At 35.8% G+C, this 22,631-nt stretch overlaps 1 protein-coding gene across 14 annotated transcripts in view; it reads left to right on the top strand.

Annotated features, from left to right (window-relative positions):
* EMSY (EMSY transcriptional repressor, BRCA2 interacting) overlaps positions 1–22,631 on the top strand; it is an 84,624-nt gene that overhangs the window by 32,788 nt on the left and 29,205 nt on the right. For all 14 annotated transcript variants that reach the window (XM_061202844.1, XM_061202843.1, XM_061202849.1 and 11 more), the window contains 5 exons: positions 1,643–1,897; positions 9,902–10,051; positions 12,663–12,833; positions 19,139–19,275; positions 21,745–21,918. In XM_061202844.1, the coding sequence (XP_061058827.1) occupies positions 1,643–1,897; positions 9,902–10,051; positions 12,663–12,833; positions 19,139–19,275; positions 21,745–21,918 (887 nt within the window). The remainder of the gene's footprint in view (positions 1–1,642; positions 1,898–9,901; positions 10,052–12,662; positions 12,834–19,138; positions 19,276–21,744; positions 21,919–22,631) is intronic.

Here is a 22,631-nt window from a genome sequence, read left to right as displayed (position 1 = left end):
TGCACAGTTTACCTCAATTAATACAAGAGTTCATTATGAATGCAATATAAAGGTTAACGTTTTCAAATAGTTTAAAAATAGTGTCTTTTACTTGAATAGCACTTTATATTCATTAAGTTATAAAATGTTGGTACTGAAAAGGGCTCCAGAGATAATCTAGTTCAGTACAACTAAGCAGTATAACATACACATGTCACCAAGATCCTAGCATTCAGGGAGGGATGGGGGTGGGCAAGGCAGGAGAATGTGTAAGTAATGTGAGTAAGCCCTCCAGGTGATTCTGACTACATCTTTCTTTTGTCTTCTCTCAAACTATTCCTCAATCTGTGATTTTACCTGATCCATATAGCAACCCTTAGAGAATTATAGGGCAAGGAAAATTCAACATATGGGGAACCTGAGAGAGTCAGAGTGACTACTCAAGGCTTCTTCTTCATTTTTATTATTCTCCAGAAACATTTTACATAAAAATGTGATATTATCTAAAATTTTTTCTGTAATACAATGTAAATGCCATAGTGGGGCTGTGGTGGAGGAAGGAGTGAAATAGCCTATTTGATAATTGGAACTTGGTAATTAGGCCATCAATTTATCAGTTTCTTTTCATTGTTTTATCAGTGCTCAAAAAATTGATACGGAGAGTTATATTCTAGGTTCTTCCTGTGAGGAGTATTAATTTACTTACAGATAATAGTCCTATTGTGTTGTTGATGAATTATAAGATTACTGATGAAAAATCTTGGAGAGGGAAGAATTTCTGTCAGACTTACCCATCTTTAGTGAAAATTGTTGGTATTTGCTACCTACGCATGCTTGCTAATATTAGTATTGCATTGAAAAGAAGTGTCTTAAAACCTTGTATCAGGAGAATTTTTTTGCTGTGGATATGTTGAGTAGTATGCCCACTTGTAACTTTTCACATGATTATTTAATGACCCAGTTCTCAAGAAATGATTTTATTTATAGATTATTGGAAATGAGATATAGAAAAGCTGTTGTACTTTGCCATGCTGAATAATTCAAAAGGTGAATGTTTCAGTGTGAATTATTTTGTCTAATGCTATGTTTAAGTTGACTCATTAGAACCTGAAAAGTAATATTCGAAAAACTGTATTACAAATAAGATTCAAAACCTAGTTTGCTTTGTTTTTTTTTTTTTTAAACATCTTTATTGGAGTATAATTGCTTTACATTGTTGCTAGTTGCTGCTGTATAACAAAGTGAATCAGCTATACGTATACATATATCCCCATATCCCCTCCCTCTTGCGTCTCCCTCTCACCCTCCCTATCCCACCCCTGTTCTTTTATTCACATTGAGAACCTATGTTTTTAAAGAGAAAAACCTTTTGAGAGACGTGTGAGAACATCCTGCCTGATACTTTGTTTCTTTTGTTTTGACTCTTCACCAAGGGAAAGTCAGTTAGTTTTTTGAGTGTTAGAGCAATGATGCCGCCCTTGCAAAGTTTGAGGACTAGATATAAGATATGTAAAATACCATACACATTATATCTGACACTTACTAGGTGCTTAATAATCATTATTTTTGTTGATTTACCTAGTTTTAAACTATTACTACAATAACCAGAAGTAGCTTTAATTATGTTTTACTATTAAATGTTCTAATCCTTACTCTTCTATAGGTGTATCTACATCAGCAATCAAAATGGCATCAACCAGACTTCCTTCTCCCAAAAGCTTAGTGGGTGCCCCAACTCAGATTCTTGCACAGTTTCCTAAACAGCATCAACAGTCTCCTAAGCAGCAGTTACATCAAGTACAGCAACAGACACAGCAACAGGTGGCCCAGCCTTCTCCAGTATCTCATCAGCAACAGCCTCAGCAGTCTCCTTTGCCACCTGGTATCAAGCCTACCATTCAAATCAAACAGGAGTCAGGTAAATGGAAAATGTTTCAGGAGATGGTAATTCTTCCCCAGTCACCAGTTCTCTGAAGATTGCGATATATATGGGTTCACTTCCACATACAGTTTCCTCAAGCATTAGAGTTTTAATTCCAAAATATATTTTGAGACCCTCCTGTTGGAAATACTTATATAGAGAGAACTGGTGCTTGGGAATAGAGAAGGGAGAAAAAAGCTGTTTGCACAGCAGGAAGAGGTTTTTTTCAGTGAACTCCCAGAAGAGATAAAGGAAGCCGAGGAAACAAACCCAGACTTTAGAACTATACTTTGGAGCCCACTGGGGTTATGGGAAGTGAGCAGTGGAAAAATTAGTCTGGGGAGTCTTGTGTTAGAGGCCATATTGTGAATCTGGCATAAATTTGTCATGGGCAGAGGTGCTAAGATTAAAAGACATTGTGTACAGTGAAGAAGTTTGTGGTATAACAATTTAGCAGTTTATTGAAAGCATCTCTAGCACAGTGGGAATGCAGGGGTAGGAGGCAATTACTGTTATTGAATCATAAAAGTATTGAATAGAAAGACAGGTAGGATGGAGGCTTAGATACAGGGAGATGAAAAAGCCTCTTAACGTACTTAATATCTTTAAGAAAAGAAAATGGATTTTTTTCCTCCACTGAAGCTGGATTTTATTTGGTGGTAGAAAAGGACTTTGGGAGATGCTGACATTTTCAGTTTTTTGTTTGTTTTATTTTATTTTATTTATTTATTTATTTATGGCTGCGTTGGGTCTTTGTTGCTGTGCGCAGGCTTTCTCTAGTTGTGTCGAGCGGGGGCTACTCTTTGTTGTGGTGTGTGGGCTTCTCATTGCGGTGGCTGCTTTTTGTTGTGGAGCATGGGCTCTAGGTGCACTGGCTTCAGTAGTTGTGGCACGTGGGCTCAGTAGTTGTGGTGCACAGGCTTAGTTGCTCCACGGAATGTGGGAGCTTCCCGGACCAGGGATCGAACCCGTGTCCCCTGTGTTGGTAGGTGGATTCTTAACCACTGCACCACCAGGGAAGTCCCTTGTTTTATTTTTTTTTAATTTATTATTATATTTTGTAATTATTAGCACCTTTAATTATTATGTATTTATTTATTTTTTGGGCTGTGTTGGGTCTTCGTTTCTGTGCGAGGGCTTCCTCTAGCTGTGGCAAGTGGGGGCCACTCTTCATCATGGTGTGCGGGCCTCTCACTATCGTGGCCTCTCTTGTTGCGGAGCACAGGCTCCAGACGCGCAGGCTCAGCAGTTGTGGCTCACGGGCCTAGTTGCTCCACAGCATGTGGGATCTTCCCAGACCAGGGCTCGAACCCGTGCCCCCTGCATTAGCAGGCAGATTCTCAACCACTGTGCCACCAGGGAAGCCCCCTTGCTTTATTTTTTGATAGGAACATTTTATTATTTTTTTTTGAGATGTAATTGACACATAACCTTGTATTAGTTATAGGTGTAACATAATGATTTGATATATGTATCTATTGCAAAATGATTACCACAATAAGTTAGCATCTATTACCACTCATAGTTACAATTTTTTTTCTTGTGATGAGAACTTTTAGGATTTACTCTCTTAGCAACTTTCAAATATACAATGCAGTATTGTTAACTGTAGTCATCATGCTGCACATTATCACATCCCCAGCACTTATTTATCTTATAACTGGAAGTTTGTACCTTTTGACTGGAAGTTTGTACCATTTCACCACTGCCTCATACCTAGTATGAGGTATGGATAGTAATGCATCGATAGACATAGGGAAATTGGTCTGTAGTTTTCTCTTTGCCTGCAATCTCTGTCAGGCTTTAGTTTCAATGGTATGTGTGCTTCCAAGAAAGAATTGTAAAGTTTTCCTTTTTAAAATGCTCTGGAATTTTTTCTATTAAAGGACAGCTTTATTGAGATATAATTCACATACCATTCAATTAACCAATTTAAAGTGTACAGTTCAGTGGTAGGTAGTATATTCACAGATATGTGCAACCATCACTACAGTTGATTTTAGAACATTTTCATCACTTCCAAAAGAAACCCTGTACCATTTAGCTATCACTCCCTACTCACCATGGCAACCTCTCCAGCCCTAAACAACCGCTAATCTACTTTCTGTCTCTAGATTTCTATATTCTGGATTTTTATGTGAATGGAATCATATAATATGTGATCTTTTGTGACTGGCTTCTTTTACTTAACAATGTTTAAGGTTCATCCATGAAGTAGCATGTATTAGTACTTCATTCCTCCTTATGGCCAAATAATAATTCACATTTTGTTTATCCACTTGTACATTGATAACACTTGCTAGTCTCTGACTTTTTGATTCTAGCCATCCCAGTTTGTGTGAAGTGGTATTTCATTGTGGTTTTGATTTGCATTTCTCTGATGACTAATGGTGTTGACCATCTTTTCATATGCTTATTGGCCCTTTATATATCTTCCTTGAAGAAATATCTATTTATATCCTTTGCCACTTTTTAATTGAGTTATTTGTCTTTTTATCATTGAATTGTATGAGTTTTTTTTTTTTTTACTATACATATTTTAGATATTAAACCTTTATCAGGTACATGAATTACAAATATTTCCTCCCATTCTGTGGGTTGTCTTTTCACTTTCTTGATGATGTCCTTTGAAACACAAACATGTTTAATTTTGGTAATGTACAATTTATTTTTTCTTTTGTTGCCTGTGCTTTTGGTATTGTATTTAAGAATCTTTTGCCAAATCCCAGGTTATAAAGATTTATCTTATATTTTCCTTAAGAGATTGATAATTTTGCCTCTTAAATTTAGGCCTTTGATCTATTTTGATTAATTTTGTTATGGTGTGAAATAAGGATCCCACTTCATTCTTTCACGCATGGCTCTTCGATTGTCCCAATACCATTTGTTAAAAAGACTGTTTTCCCCCCCATTGAATGGTCTCGGCACCCTTGTTGAAAATCCACTGAGCACATGTATGACTTTATTTCTGGATTCTCAATTCTGTTCCATTATATGTCTATTTGTATGCTGATTTGATTACCATTGACTTACATTGCTTTGAAATCAGGAAGTGTGAGTGTTCCTGTTTTGTTCTTTTTTAAAAGATAGTTTTGGCTATTCTGGGTCCCTTGCAATTCTGTATGAATTTTGGAATCAGCTTGTCAATTTCTACAAAGAAATCAGCCGAGAATCTCATGGGGTTTGCATTGAATCTGTAGATCAATTGTGGAGTATTACCATCTTTATAATGTTAAATCTTCTGATCCATGAACATGGGATTTTTTTTGTTTATTTAGATCTTTAATTTCTTTCAACAGTGTTGAAATGTGTGGTTCTTAGTGTATAAGTTTTACACTTCTTTTGTTAATTTGTTTCTAAGTATTTTATTTTTGTAGCTGTTGTAAGTGGAACTGTTAATTTCATCTTTTGGATTACTCATTGCTAATGTATAGAGATGCAACTGATTTTTTGTTGATTTTGTACCTGCAACTTAGCTGAACTCACTTTTTAGTTCTAATAGTTTATAGTGAATTCCTTAGGATTTTCTATATAAAAGATCAAATCATCTGCAAAGAGAGATAATTTCTGTTACAGTCTGGATGCCTTGTATTTCTTTTTCTTGCCTAATTTCCCTGACTAGAACCTCTGGTAAAATGTTGAATATAACTGACAAGAGTGGATATCATTGTTTTGTTTCTTGTTCCTTCTATTCATAGAACTTCCTTGAGTGTCTGTTGTAAGATGGTCTGCTAGCAACAAACTCTCTCCGTTTTTGTTTATCTGGTAAAAACTATTTCATCTGCATTTTTTGAAAGATAGCTTTGCTGGATATCGAATTCTTGGTTGACAGGTTTTCTTTGAGCACTTTGAATACGTTATTCTACTGCCTGCTGGCCTCCATTGTTTCCACTGAAAAGTCGGTTGCTAACCTTAATGAAATCCCCTTGTAAATAGAAATTGTTGTTCTCTTGATGGTCTCAGGATTTTCTCCTTGTCTTTGACTTTCAGCATTTTTAGTATGATGTTCCTGTTTGTGGTTCTCTTTGTATTTATCTTCTTCAGTGTTTGTCTAGCTTCCTGGATGTGTAAGTTATTGCTTTTCAATAAATATGAAACATTTTCAGCCATTACTTCTTTGAATACTTCTTTTTCTCTTTTCTCTCTGTTCCTTCCTTTTTGTAGTTACATTACATATGTTGTGCACTTAATGGTGTTCCACATTTCTGTTCATTTTCTTCATTCTTTTTTCTTTGCATTCTTCAGCTTGCATAATCTCTAATTGATCTGTCTTTAAATTTGCTAATTCTTTCTTCTGCCAGTTCAAATCTATTCTTGAGCCCTTCTAGTGAATTTTTTATTTCAGTTATTGTACTTTTCAACTCTGCATTTTCCATTTGGTTCTTTTTTGTAATTTCTATTGCTTAATTAATATTCTCTATTTGATGCAAATTTGTCATTGTACCCTCTTTTACTTCTGAAATCATGCTTTCCTCTAGTTCTGTGAACATATGTGTAATGGCTATTTTGAAGTGTTTTTGTTGTTGTTAAGTCTGACATCTGGTTGCTCTCACAGTTTCCGTTGCCTGCTTTTTTTCCACTGTGTGGGTCATATTTTCATGTTTCTTTGCAAGTTTTTGTTGGAAACTGGACATTTTAGATATTTACATTGATATTTTAGATATTAGATATATAGATATTAGACATTATATATTGTAGCTGGGTACTGATCTTCCCCTACCCCCACCCCTGATTTGTTATTGTTATTGGCATGGTTCTTTGTTGTTTAGTGACTAGATCAATTATTTTGCTGAAGTTAAGCCTCTGCTGTTGTTCCTCAGGGAGGTACAGCTCTGGGTATGCCCAGCCATTCTGAGGTGACAGTGATATTGGTATGGCTTTTTCCTCTTTTCCTGACCACACCCAGCTATTAAACTCCACTAACTGATTGTTCTATTTTTTTCAACAATTCCTGGAGCATAAGTTGCTCTACAAACTCATCCAAATTGTGGCTTCTTTGAAGGAATAATCTCAAAGGTCCGTTTTTGTTATTTGTTCTGACCATAGGAGCGTTCCTCTCAGCTTCCTTACTATTCAGTTCTCTCCTGCAAACTATCTGGCCTATAGTCTAGAAGGTATCTTAATTAAATCCATGATTCTCCTTCTCGTTGCCTTTCATCACATCCTCCACTGTTTTTGAGAGCACCCTTAGGCTTGAACTTCTCCATGCTCTGTTACAGATGAAGTCAGTTCCTCTGGGAAGAGGCTAGGAGCTATCTGTTTTAGGACGTGTTTCTATCCTCAGGCAACCCTGGAGCTCTGGGGGTAGGGTCAATGGCAGACTTCTCTCTGAATGATACCCCTGCTCTAGGAGCTGAGCACTCAGTGAAGGCAAGTGTGGGAGGCTGGGCAAGCAGCCTGAGATCCTCTCAGCTTGCTTCCCCTGGTTGGTGGAGCCACTCCCTCACAAGCCAGGGCAGTGGTGGTCAGGACCCCAGTATTCTCAGAGGCTCTGTGCCCAAGGTAGAGCCTTTGTTCCATGAACTGGGGGCTGGGCAGAAGAAGGGAGTACCCACCTATTGACTGCAGTTGCCTGGGACTTAAAACAGGTGCCTGGGAGCAGAAAGAGATAAGCTGAAGTCCTTCTGCTCCTCAGAAGAAAGCCCTCCAACTGGGAGCTGGAGTAGGAGGAAACCCTGTGTTCTTGACTGCAGCAGTCTGGAGAGCAGTCCCTGCTTCACCTGTAGGGAGGGAGGAAGAATAGGTGTTAGTTTAAATGTCATAGATTTCACTGTTCTTACCAAATATTTCTGTGTATTCTTGAATAGATGTTTCTTCATTTGGTCTTAGGACCATTTCCAGAGCTTTTCATTGGTTGTTTTTTTAAATCATTTTTGCCGGTTTCATTGGGTTAGCAGGTTAGCAGAGCTCCTCATGCTCTCTTGTCAGAAATCAATCTCTGGAATGGTTTTTGTTGTTGGTTTATTTTAAGTGGAGATATAATTCACATATAACATTGTATTAGTTTGAGGTGTACAACATAATGATTTGATATATGCATATATTATGAAATGATTACCCCAATAAGTTTAATTAATATCCATCACCACATAGTTACATATTTTTTTTCTTGTGATGAGAGGAATGGTTTTAAATACATTGGAGTTATTATCTTTTTAAAGGACCATAGAATTGTCCTGTGAAACTATCTGGGCCTGCTATGTGGGGGGAAGGGGGAGGAGCTCTTAAAATTTTGTTTCAAGGAAATTTGTCTATTTATACATCTTTTTTGAGGTCAATTTTTGATAAATACTGTTTTTCTAGAAAATTACCCATTTGATCCAAATTTTCAACTTGTTTGTGTAGGATTAAGCAAAGTAGTGTCTTATGATTTCCTTAATTTTTTTCTCTGTGGTTATTTCTTTGGGGGTTTCTTTTTATGTACCTTAAACATTATTGTAATTCATTAATAAGATAATATTAGAAATCATTTTCTCCCTACAACTTCACAGTTTATGATTTATTGTAATCAGAATTTATTTATACAATAATAATACTTTATTTATTGAACTCTTGCTATGTATTATGCACTTCACAACTGTGATGTAATTAATCTTCACATAGCCCTAGAAGGTATATACTAATAGTATCTTGATTTTATAGATGAGAAAACTGAGTCATAGAGATTATTAAGTAATTTGCCTAATTATGCCTGGATGTCATAATTTTAATTTCTTTGTTGGCTACAAGTATTTTAAAATTATTTAAGGCTATTAAATAAATAAATTTGTTTGCTTCCTAACATCTTAACCTAAATCACCATCCAAAAAAGTAATAAAAATTTTAGTTGTCTGTTGAAATGTATTCTGTCCCATGAATTATTTCAGTGAAGTTTAGTGGGGAAAAAGTGTTACCAAAAATTTCCTTCCTTAGTTAACGATTATTAGTACTTAAATTTGTAGTTAACATGAGAGATTTCTTTTAAATGGACATCTTACATTTGAAAAGGCAGTGTAACACTTATAACATTTAAATTAAAAATTTGAAAAATGTAAAGAATATCATAACATCACCACCCTAACATTTTAATTTTATTTTTATATACTGCCTTCAAGTTCTTGTCCACATGCATATTTTATGTAGGTGCAATAATAGTGCATTCTTTACTTTTGACAAAGTGAGCTATTTAAATACTTTTAAAAGAAGTCAATTTAAAAATAAATGTTCAAAAAGAAAATGTTCTTGCTCTTTATAGTCTTAAGAGGTTAGAGAAATCTTTGGTAGAGTTGAGAATATATAAAAGCTACATTAATTTTTTTTATTGGAGTATAATTGCTTCATAATGTTGTGTTAGTTTCTGCTGTACAACCAAGTGAATCAGCTATATGTATACATATATCCCCTCCCTTTTGGACCTCCTTCCCACCCCTCACCCCCACCCCCCAATCCCACCCATCTAGGTCATCACAGAGCACCAAGTTGAGCTCCCTGTGCTATACAGCAGGTTCCCACCGGCTATCTGTTTTAAACATGGTAGTGTATATATGTCAATCCTAATCTCCCAATTCATCCCACCCTCCCCTTCCCACCCTGTGTCCACACGTCTGTTCTCTACGTCTGCATCCCTATTCCTGCCCTGCTTTTATTTTTGACTTATCCTAATCCTTTCATCCCAAGTATTTGCATGGAACACAGATTATTTGTCTGTAAAAGTTCAGATCAATGGCTAATTTGGTTTGAAAGCTCTTATATGATGTGATCATAGACAAAAGAAAAATTGTTTTTCATTAAAACTTGTTAATAGCTTCTGTGGTATTTTAATTATATTTCTGAATGAGAGAAATTTGGGAAGATAGGAATTTGAGGAATAAAAGTTAAAAGAATATCTTTCATCAGTATGAACAAAAGCCTCTTTTTAGGCAAGACTCAGTAAATGTGTGTAACTGCTGCCCTCTTGGGTTGATACAAAGCACATGTTATTAAAAATAATTTGTACTGAGATTTATCTTTCTTCTTTCAAAGGTGTTAAAATCATCACACAACAAGTTCAACCAAGTAAAATCTTACCCAAACCAGTGACAGCAACTCTGCCCACCAGTAGCAATTCCCCTATTATGGTGGTTAGCAGTAATGGTGCAATTATGACAACTAAACTGGTAACCACTCCTACTGGTAAGTTTTCTTGAGCGTCAGTCCATTCATTCATCATACTTATTGAGTAATTTCTCTGTACTAGCAATGTACTTGACATTGGAAATATAGAAATTAATGAGACAGTTCTTCAAAGAGGTCTTTCTTGACTCTTCCCTCCTCCCAACTGAAATTAGCTCTCTGCTATTGTCATGGTCCTCTTCTTTTCCTTTATAACACATACTATAATTTCTAATTACTTAGCTACTTTTTGTCGATTTGTTTAATGTTATTCACCTTATTAGACCATGAGCTCCATGAGGATAAGGGACCTTGTCTGTTTTATTCACCATATATATGTAGAGCTAGTCTGTAAGTAGGTGTTTAGTCAGGATTTGTTGAGTGAATGAAAACACAGTCCCAGCCCACAAGGATCTCACTCTGATGAGGTTGAGAATCTATATTACTTTACAGTGTAGTTAGCATTACTCAGACTGAGAAAAGCATAGGATGCCATTTTACCCAGTTATGAGAGCATCCAGGCTATGCCCAAGGAAGTGACAGTATAGAACATTTTAAATAGTACCACCCTTTGTGACCTTGAGCAGTTTACTTTAATTCCTCTCAGTCTTTTCCATTGTCTATTTCAATGTGATCATAAAACCTGTACCATAAAGTTATTGTAAGTGTTAAATCAGGTATGTAAAGTCCCCAACAGAGTGCTCAATAGCCATTACTATTAATTAATGTCAGAATTAGCCAGTACCATTATTTTAAATTTGTATAACTCTCACCAAACTTTTTGAAGAGGGCCAGATTTAGATAATAGAATCTAGAGTGTAAAATGATTCCTTTCTCAAGTTTATATGCTATCATCTATTGGCCATTATATAAAAGTATGTATAAGCATTACCCTTAATCTCCCTTAGGCTTTAATATCTCCATTTTCAGAGACAAAACAGAGGCTTATGTTAATAAGCAATATGCACAAGGCCACACAGCCAATAAAAGACAGGACTGGGATTTGAATCCAGATCTGTTTGACTCCCAAAACTGCTTTAAAAAAAAAACTTTGGTAAAATATAGATAACATGAAATTTACCATTTTCACCATTTTTAAGTGTATAGTTCATTGGTATTAAGTACATTCACGTTGTTTTACAACCATTACAACCATCTAGCTCCAGAACTTTTTACATCTTCCCAAACTGAAACTCTGTGCCCATTAAACAATAACTCTGCATTCCCACCTTCCCCCAGTCCCTGGTAACTGCCATTCTACTTTCTGTCTCTTTGCAAAGCCTATGCTTTAAAAACACTGTTATTCTTGCATTAAATCTATCATTCTTCACCCAAAACTTTTCTCCATTTAGTACAAAGATAGTAGTGTTATGTAGATATGATTCCCCATGTTAGGGAAAGGTAGTGAAAAATAATATTGTGTCTGTGCTTATGTATATATATTAGAATAAGTGTTTCTAATTTTAAAACAAAAGCTTAAGTTGAAATATTTTCCCGCTATAATTAACTAATTCAAACTGTGTATCTTCATAGCATATTTATTTTACACTAGATTTTTTTTCTGATTTAGATGTATGTTTGTAATCAATTTAAAGTAATTCTACTTAATGTTCTTCCACTTCTCCCTTTTTTGGGTAGTGATTATATTTTAAAACGGTAAATACTAACTGGGTAAAACCATTTTTGGGAGGGGGTTGTTGAAATGGTTATCACAGTGACCCCTGAATCTAATTATCATGAAAAAATTTTTTTCAGTTGAAGAAGGTGTTATCTGAGTTATCTTCATTCTCCCCAAAACTAACGGCTCTTAGGAACAGTGTTAGGAACTTAGGAACAGTGCTTAGGAATAGTGTTTCTGAGTTACCAGATTTGTGACAAACTACAACAGGCTTATCTGGTTAATTTTTAATTCCTGTTTGGGGAAAGAAAGAAGTCCTAGAAATAGTGGGGAAGAATGTAAAATCCTTTGAGAGATATGAAGAAAAATATTCTAATGGGTCAGTTAAGAGGAAATATGTAAATAGTGGACTTTTTAGGCTAAAAAGAAATATTCCTGGTAACTCTTGGCAGCTTCAACTTTAATCTCTAGTAAAATGATGGAATAACTCTTTAAAAGACGGAAATATATTTAGAGGGTAGCAGAGTACAAAACAGTAAAAATTTATAAAATTTTAGGCAAACAATATACTGCCTTATTTGCTTAGTGCTGCCGTTGGGTTTGGCACTGAGACAGCATAAAACAGATGCAGAGACCTTGAAATCTATAACAGAAATACCTAAAATGCTCTGGCAGGAAAGATGATTAAATTTAAGTTTCTTTTGGCATCAAACTAGTGGAAGAAGGGTAGTGGAAGAAGGGAACAGACTTGGTTATACTTTTTCTTGGGGTTAGTAATTTGATGCAACACATCACAAAATTTTACGTGTAAAATTAATTTAAATTGAGTTGGCTGTAGTTCTTGCTATGTGCATTGAAAACTGGCTATAAATTGTTACTTAATGACTTGACACCTTGAAATTCCATTTTCAAGTTAAAGCAATGTAGATTATGTTGAATTATAGTTAAACTGTATAAATCGTCATTCTTCTAAAAGTTATGACAAGTTTTTCTCTTGACTTTTCCCTTTTATAGGCACACAGGCAACCTATACTCGGCCAACAGTGAGCCCATCTATAGGTCGGATGGCTGCAACCCCTGGAGCTGCAACCTACGTGAAAACTACCAGTGGTAGCATTATTACAGTAGTACCCAAATCATTAGCTACCTTGGGGGGCAAGATAATTAGCAGTAATATAGTTTCTGGTAGGTATATCTGAAATACGTTAAAGGTATAGGTGACCAATAAGAGGAAAACACATTTCACTGTTGAAGGATTCTGTTTGATCGCAGTTTTCTGCTTAGAAATCTATAGCTTTGTTTTTAGTCCTGATGTTTTAGTGATTAAGTATAGTTTTTTAGTTCTAGTATTAAATCTTCATATCTTAAGCTTTTGAGAGTTTTAGAACCTTTAGTTGCATTTAATCAGAATGGAAGGATTATGGTTTACATTTGCATAGAGATTTTTCATTTACAAAGTATTGCCCCATTTATCAATTCATTCATACCTCATAACTCTGAAATAGTTGGTATCAGCCCCAGTCTACAGGTACAGACATATTTAAGTTTAGAGGATGAACTTGACCTGTCCAAAGCCGTACAAGCTAGATAGTGGAAGAACTAGTATTTATTAGTCTAAATATGTTTGAGGGATTGTATCTCATAATTTCAATTACTAATGTCACTTTAGCATATTAAAAATAAAAATACTTGAATATTTTTATTTGCTTTTCACCATTTATATTGGCTATTTACTTTTTAAAAATGTTTTACTCAGATAGTGAAGGCTAATATTTATTGGTATTTTGGAACCTTACCTGGTTTTTATTGGCTCATTTATTCCTGCAATATTTGCGTTGTGTACCCTGAAGTGGAATGTTAACATGGTATCCATTTTCATGGATTATTATTTTTTAATTAAAATGATGTGAATAATCTCTGACCAAGCAAACCCTGTGGACTTTAACTGTCTACCATTTTTGTAGACTAGCCGTATTTTGTATGCCCCAGGTGAATTGTTCTAACATTTTAAAGTGAAGGGATTGAAGTTCCTGGCAGTAATATGATGTTGCTGATAACTCAAGGAGTGAAAAAAAAAACAAAGCAGGGCATGGTATTGGCATAAAGCACTATATTTAAAGCTGCTAATTTTGGCTCTACTTTTTAAGTGTAAGCTTCAATGTTTGCCAAACTGAGGAGGGTGAAACCAGTAGGGAAAGAATCATCATACTCCAGCTTTTAAGAGGATATTTTAAATAACACAGTTAAAACTCAAATTATAATTTATTACCTGACAATATCTTTAAATAATATAGAGCACATACTTAAACATTTTTCAAAAAGTAATCATGTTTTTTATTAGTGTATAGCTTTTTATGACCATAAGGGTTTTTCTTTACTTACATATGAATTCTTAATATCATATAGCTTGAAGGAATGTCTACATGTCATGAAGCCTCTGTTTTCAAACCTTATTTATGATTTAGCTGCTTTGTATGAGGTTAGAGCAATACAGGCAAGCACATGGCCCTAGAAGCAAAGAGGCAGTGAGATATATACCCTACACGTGTATACATTTCATCCACCTTTGTTTTTAAATATGAAGTAATTCATGGTTAGTCGCTATTTCAAGTGTATGGGTATATAGAGGAAGAGTTCTTAAACTTTTTCAGCACTATAGGATATACTGGGCTCATAGCTGAAATAGCTTTATTCATTGCATGGAGCTCATTTTGCCTCAACCTTTGCTTCACTATTTGACACTTTAATTCTAAAGAACTTCTCTCATTTCTGACTGCTTTAAACTGATCCTTATGTTACATATCAATATTCTTTATAAAGATAGTTTTCTTTTTTTCTTTTTAATTTATTTATTATTTATTTATTACTTATTTTTGGCTGTGTTGGGTCTTCGTTTCTGTGCGAGGGCTTTCTCTCGTTGCGGCAAGCGGGGGCCACTCTTCATCGCGATGCGCGGGCCTCTCACTATCGCGGCCTCTCTTGTTGTGGAGCACAGGCTTCAGACGCGCAGGCTCAGTAGTTGTGGCTCACAGGCCTAGTTGCTCTGCGGCATGTGGGATCTTCCCAGACCAGGGCTCGAACCCGTGTCCCCTGCATTGGCAGGCAGATTCTCAACCACTGCGCCACCAGGGAAGCCCAAGTTTTCTTATTTTATAATACTCTTGTTGTTCCATGATACTGGGATTATCAGTTAGTTTATTAGTAGTTTTCAATCCCTGTCTTTTCACAGTAAACCGATAAGCCTGGTTGGATGAATTTAGATAGTTTTCTGCCTTCATCCATGATCAGATGCTGGGTACTAGAATCCATGCCCCCAACAGCCTACAACCAAAAAGAAATGCTTTTCTTAAAATATACTCAAACACCTGGCTGTAAGAATAGAAGGCTTTAAAAAAATGATATTTTCCCCTTTATTGTGGGGAATTTGGAAAATACAGAAAGGTATACAAAGAAAATTAAAAACCTGTAATTTTCGCCATCTAGAGAAATATGTTAAAATTTAAGTGTGTATATTTCTGTTTATTCCTTTTTCTATTTAGATTTTTGTATAAATGTTTTTGTGTATATATGTATAATTTTAAAATTAAATTTAGATCTAATATAATCGGTTTTAATCTTTTTTCATATAATAATATCATTTTCCCATTCCATTAAATGTATTTTGACACCCCACCCCCGCCCCAGATTAATGACTATACAGTGTTCTCTCATATGATGCACCATGATTTAACTGTTTATTCATTGTTGAGTGTTTTAGGTTACTTAACAATTTTTTTTGTCATAAATAATCCTGTGATGAACATCATTATACATAAATTATTATGTGAAGTTCTTATTTTCTTTGTATAATATCCTGGAAGGCAAGTTCATGCTTTCAAAGTGCTTTCTAGAAAGGTCAGGTTTTTGTTAGAATAAGCAATTAAGTGGAAGGCATGACTATTTTTGCAGTTATTTAATTCATATCTTATGGAATCAAATATTTACTTATATGTGTATATATAGAGAGAACTATCAGATATGTAAGTCTTTTGGAGAGCTTTGTTGAAGGTTGGTTGAAAAATCGTGCCTATTTTATGCAGAAGATGGGCTCCTTCAGAGATAAACTCATTATCTTGACTCTAAGGACATTATGAGAACCTTTGACAATGGCAGGACTTGATTTTGATTCCCTTGATCTTTAGTACAATGTCCAGGCAAGGCTTGCGTCTATATACTTGTCCATTTGTTCATTCGTTTGCTCATTCTTTGAGCAAAGTAACACATAAAACATTATTCAAAAAACCAAGATTGTCAGAGTGATTTAAGAATCTGTGAATAGTAAAATCTGGGCCAATAAATTTGTGTTCTTTAAGCCTACCTACCATAATGCTCAAACTTTTACAGGCATCTTATTTTTGAATAGGAATCTCTGGAATGCGTCAGTATCATGGCCCATGATCCAAATGTGATTCACATTTACTTGCACCCATTGTATCTTGACTCTTTATAAGTAAAGACTGTATGTATAGGTGAGTTCTCTAATACGCTATGAACTAGATATGGGGTCGGATGCTGTGATACACCGTGATGTACATGAGGTGCATTCTCTGCCCTAAAGAATGCTAAACAGGTGAACTTGTATAGTCTCTTGTAACATGAGAACTATACACTGAATACTATGAAAACATAGAGGAAGACTTTATTTATTTATTTGTTTATTTATTTTTGGCTGTGTTGGGTCATTGTTGCTGCGTGTGGGCTTTCTCTAGTTGGGGTGAGCAGGGGCTACTCTTCGTTGCAGTGCGTGGGCTTCCCATTGCGGTGGCTCCTCTTGTTGTGGAGCACGGGCTCTAGGCATGTGGGCTTCAGTAGTTGTGGCACGTGGGCTCAGTAGTTGTGGCTTGCGGGGTCTAGAGCGCAGGCTCAGTAGTTGTGGTGCACGGGCTCAGGTGCTCTGCGGCATGTAGGATCCTCCTGGACCAGGGAGTGAACCCATGTCCCCTGCATTGGTAGGCTGATTCTTAACCACTGCGCCACCAGGGAAGTCCGAGGAAGACTTTTTTTTAAATGAGTAATACTTCTTTCTTCAATATAATGTAGATGTCACCTGAGATATAGAAACATGCTATTGGAATTTTAAACTTTTATAATTTGATAATTCTAGTCATAAATTGTATTCTTAATTTATTCATAATTGTAATATAATGCTGTACTTGCTTTTCCTTATGCTATGCCTTTTTCTTCTATTTTCTAACATTGCCCCCACCTCCCATTTTGTTAAGCTGGTGAATTTGGTTTGCAACTGTCTCATAAATTGACACACCTGTAATGGAAAGGATTTGACATTTTCATAGTTATAAATATAATTCATTTGTTAAGCAAGTTTTGTCAAAAAAGTGATCCTTGTACTTTGGTATGGAGTTAAATCTTGGTTTACATTTCCTTGAGATAGTTTTTAATGCTTACTTTCTAAGAACACTTTTTTATTAACCAAATATTTGGTGAGGGAGCATTGTCAGAGGAGGCATCATAATCACATATGAGGGACTGGAGTTAATTAATAGTTAAAGTTGATGTAAGTGAATAAGAGGCAGCTTGGTTTTTGTGGCTCTTAACAGTTCACTATTCAGAGACTGCAGGTAAAGGGAAAAACATTTGTGAAACTGGCCCACGGATAAAAGTGCTTTTTTATGTTACCTGAGCATGTTACCTTGGACTGATGAGGCATTAGACGATGGCAAGTGTATTATAAGATATTGTAACAAGATGGCCAAAAACTGGCATATAACTAGAATATTCTTATTCTTGTGCAATCTTATTTCTAAAACTAGTAAGGAATGCTAAGGTTTCCCAGTAGAAAAGATTAAATTTTAACTTTTATTCTTAAGAGTATATTAATCAGTTGTGTTTTTAATGTGTACCCATTCTGTGCTTAGTCATTTGATAAATGATACGCAAGCCTATAGCAGAAAAATATGACTTGCCTGTTTTCATAGGCAGAGAAAATTATAGGTGCAGAAGTAGCACTGGGATTGGTGTGCTCGAGGACCAGTGTGGAAACCAGCACATTGAAGGAGAGGTATATATTGGATAATCCTGAAAATCAAGGTCTGATGGAACCTGGAGGGCTAAGCAGAGGAGTTTGGTCTTTGTGTGGTAGGTAATAGGAAGCCATAGTAAAAGGAGTTACTTGTTAAACTAGAGTTTATGGTGTGTATTTTGGAGTAGGAACAAATAAGATCTAATTGGTGGATTTAAGGCCAGATTATAAAGGATTCTGAAACCCAAGACAGGAAGTTGGAACTAAATACAATGGGGATTTGGAAGGTTTTTGACCAATTTCACATGTTGTTGGTTCTTGATATGGTGAAATGAGTTTTTTTTGTTTTTTTGTTTTTTTAGGATGTTTGCTATGGCAGGATGCATCAGAGCTATTTGAATGATAGAGAAACTTGAAATAGGGAGAAAATATGGGAAGCCAAAAGAGATGTGGGCCTGTCTATTGAGCTGGCATTGATAACATTTTGAAAGAAGACATATGTTGGTGACAAATTTAGTTCATTCACATACTTGTTGAACGATTACTTGAGTAATTGCTGTACGGTGTGTGCTAAGCACTGAGGAGTCAGTGGCGTGAAAAGATACAGTGTGGAGCTAAGGGGCTTTCATTTTGTTAGAGGGTACAGGGAGTGAAGACAAGGCAAGAATCAAAGATTGACACCAGGATTTCCAACTTGAACAATTAGAAGAATATAGGGTATAAATTTGATAGATAGATTTGGTAGGTGGAAGAGAAGCAGTTTGTGGAAGGATGTGGGGGAGAGGGTAAGATAATATGTTTGGATCAGTAGATACAGATCTACTACATAGATGTTAATGATGGAAAGTATAAGTTTATATATATAAGTATATAAATTAGGGTTTCATCCTCAGACTTTTCAGAGTGCTGCAGGTGATGAGTATACCTTTCATCTGACTTGGTCTGTGACTGTGTTTATTTTGTCTTTTTCTTGTCACATAAAAATAAATGACATTTCTTTTCATCAATTTTCTCTATAGTCTAGTGTTATATGAGAATTTTGATACATATTTACCTCTTTTTTATGTTATTTTTTGAAGAGTTTTCCTATCACACTAGTCACATAGGTAATACCATTGAGTTTGGGAGAAATGTTTGTCATGGAATAGAGCTTCTAATTTGTTTCAGTTAACTAGTCAGGAGAGGAATATTGATGGGGAAGCAGATAGTGATATTTTTAGATTCTGAGTTTGGTGTGTAGGCCCTCAGATTCCAAAAAGATGAATGCTGTAAGAGTCAATTCTTAATATTCTCTCATTCTAGGAGAACTTGTAATTTATTATTCCAGGCCTTCATTTTCATCCTCATGACAGCCTTCATGTCATCTAGGGATGACATCAACTACATGTATTAATTGTATACAACATAAACAGAAGTAACCAAATATCACTAGTCCTTAACTCGGGCCTCCTTTTCTCCCCCCTTCTCTAAGGAACGACTACCAAAATCACTACAATCCCAATGACTTCCAAGCCCAATGTGATTGTTGTGCAAAAGACTACAGGAAAAGGAACCACCATTCAAGGCCTCCCGGGCAAAAACGTTGTCACAACATTGCTAAATGCTGGAGTAAGTAAGAGCTTGAACTGCAGACTCAGCAATCCACTAAAGATTTTAAAGACCAGCTATACAAATATTTGTCTAAGGACTTCAGAACCCACAATGGCCAGAATGGCTTGATTTACCCCTACTGTGATGTAATAACTGTTAAAAAACACCACCTACTGATGCCATTTTTTACAGTAATTTCTAAAACATGTTGTTCATAGCTAGGTTGCTTATGACCATGATTTAGATGCTTAGCTTGGTCCAGATGGAAGATTCCACTGGGTTAACTACAGAGAGACCTCTGTCAGAGGACAGTTTATTCCTGCTTTTGGCCAATAGATACCAGTCTAGTATTTCACCTAGGCTAGGCAAAGAGAAATATTTGGGACTAAGACTAAATTAATGACAACGATTTGTTACTTTCATTTTTACTTCTTTGAGCTAGTGAAAAAAAATCAAATAAATAACAGATTCATTTATAATTCTGAAGGCAGTTGTTAAGAGGTTAAGAGATTTGGAGTTAGCCAAACCTAGGCTTTGTCTCTGAGTATCATAATTGTTTGACTTTGGCTAACTTATTCGACTTCTCTCATCCTTAATTTCCTCATTTGTACGTTGGGGATGATGATCTCTACCAGTGAATTTGTTGAGTAACTAACTGGTAGCTGTTGAAAGTGCTTAGAACAGTGCCTGGCACATAGGAAGTCCTCAATAATTTTTTTTTTCTTACTGTTATTACTCTTTGTACTTAACTGTCTAGGTTTGGTAGTGTCCCTACTTTGCTAGAAAAAAAAATGCTATACTTCATTGTAGTTGATCTCTAGTAGCTTCCTAGGCATCACAGTCTTTACAATGTTGGTAGGGGTCTAGTATTAGATTTTTTCATCACGTGGGAAAACAGATTGTTCCTAGCCTTAGTTCACACAGTAAGCCAAAAGTAAAGCCAGGATTAGAATTCAGATTTTCAGAATGCTTTATCTTTTGGTTTGTAATTTCATGGAACTTGATATTAAAAGAGGGGAGTGCCATGTACTCTAGGTCCTATGGTCACATAGATCTAAGAATAGTGTGTGTGAGTACTAGCTGCTATATACATCTAATAGCAACAGTTTGACACAGGAAATGATAGTCAAACAAACAGATCAGAGTATAAGACCATCCGCTTAACCACATATGTACATGTACCTGTACTCATAACTTGCTTACCTGTGCATGCGTAAACACACACACACACCAGAAGAGCTTTTTCAAAAAATAGCCTGCTAGTTGGTTTTGATTGGTTTTGAATGGTCTTTATAATTATACTTGGACAGGGCCCATTGAGCTACTTAATAGAAGGGCATGCCCACTTGCAAACTAGCAGCTCTTGGCAAATGAGCTAGAGCTCTTTCCAGAGATGCTGCTGTGAAGGGTGTACGTGTATTAAAATAAGTAATCACATGATTGGCAGACACTCCATGTTTCCCTTAGATAACTGCAGCAGATATTTAAACATGTGAATTTTGTAATCATTTAGCTCTAAATTCACAGAGTGATTACCTTTTTGCCAGCTCACCTGGGTGCTTTGTTTTTACTGGCTGCTAAGTTTAGATGGCCACACATTTAGGTGATGATGACTAAAAGAAAAACTGATAAGGTGAAAAAATTTCAGATCCTTTCCTTTTTAATTTTATGGATTTTAATTTTTTAAATTTTAATAGTTTAGTAAAATGACTGTATTTGAATTTAATTTAGTTAAGCTCAAGTATTGACTCCATAAATGACCAGAAAATGGTACTTAAGAATAAAGCAGATGAAAATGGTGAAAAGTTAATGGGCTTAAACTATCTAGTTAATAGACTAAAGTGATATTAGTAACATGCTGATGTGGGAAATGTCCTAAGTTTTTTCTTTGTGTTTTCCCATGTAACCTCAGAAAGAATGTTAATATCTCTGCTGATTTCATCTCTTGCCCATACTGTTTCACATAGGCATTCTGCTATATATCCTTATAATTTCATGTTTGGGGAATGGAGGCAGTTTATTTTGTATGTGAACATTTAGCTATTGGTAAAATGCACAGTAATTTTTTTATTACACATATGTTCATTTCAGATAAACTGTCAATAAAGTTGAATGTTGGGGGGACAAGACCTATAGTCCCAACAGTTAGAGATAACCATTGTTAGCATTTTAGTATATGTTCTTCTATAATTTTTGACTCTATTTTATATACATATTCTGTGAATGAGACAGTATAATAAGTATTCTTACATAAGGTGATTTTTTAAATTCACTCACCAAGAAATATGTAATGCCTTCTTAGGACAGAAGGTTGGTCAGAGGACTTCTGAGATCATTTCAACTAGGTCTAAGATTTTTGATCACCTGGAAACATTGTACTTTGTTTCAGAGTTTACAGCCCTTTGCCCATCATCCTGGTAAAACCTTTCTGTGATTTTCAGTGAAAAAATGCATATAAATCTCATATATTTACTCACTTCAATTTAGGGAGAAAAGACTATTCAGACGGTGCCAACAGGAGCAAAGCCAGCTATTATCACTGCTACAAGACCCATCACCAAAATGATTGTAACTCAGCCAAAAGGAATAGGTTCCACAGTTCAACCAGCAGCTAAAATCATCCCAACAAAAATTGTTTATGGGCAGCAAGGGAAAACACAGGTATGCTAAGATATGGTGATTTTTCTTGACTCTGGTATATTTCAAATTCCTAGAAAAGATCAGTAATATTTAAAGAATCAGATTATTAGAAGTTATGATTGAATGTGTATAATCATCTGTTTTCAAAACAGTACTTTTCAGTACTTAAAAAAATATATATCTTAAATATTTGTGTCATGTCATGAGCAAAGGTTAGAGAACAGAATCCCCTTGGAGGACTTCCCTGGTGGCACGGTGGATAAGAATCCGTCTGCCAATGCAGGGGACACGGGTTTGATCCCTGGTCTGGGAAAATCCCACATGCTGCGGAGCAACTAAGCCCGTGCGCCACAACTACTGAGCCTGTGCTCTAGAGCCCGTGCACCACAACTACTGAGCCTGTGCTCTAGAGCCCGTGAGCCACAACTACTGAAGCCGTGCCCCACAGCAAGAGAAGCCATTGCAAGGAGAAGCCCATGCACCGTAACGAAGAGTGGCCTCTGCTCGCCACAACTAGAGAAAGCCTGCGCGCAGCAACGAAGACGCAACGCAGCCAAAAAAATAAATAAAATTAAATCTTTGAAAAAAAAAAAAAGAATCCCCTTGGAATAAAATTTGCTGAAGGTATATATTGTTTTTTGAGAAGAAGATGGTTGAGGGATGATGGTAGTTATTCATAATCTCTCAAAGAAAAGTATTTATTTTTTTATAAGCTTATATGGGCTTTGAAAGCA

The sequence above is a fragment of the Eubalaena glacialis genome, chromosome 10 (genome assembly GCF_028564815.1).
Source record: "Eubalaena glacialis isolate mEubGla1 chromosome 10, mEubGla1.1.hap2.+ XY, whole genome shotgun sequence".
Taxonomy (NCBI): Eukaryota; Metazoa; Chordata; class Mammalia; order Artiodactyla; family Balaenidae; genus Eubalaena; species Eubalaena glacialis.
The sequence above is the reverse complement of the archived record's forward strand: the minus strand, read 5'-3'. Positions and strand labels throughout refer to the sequence as shown.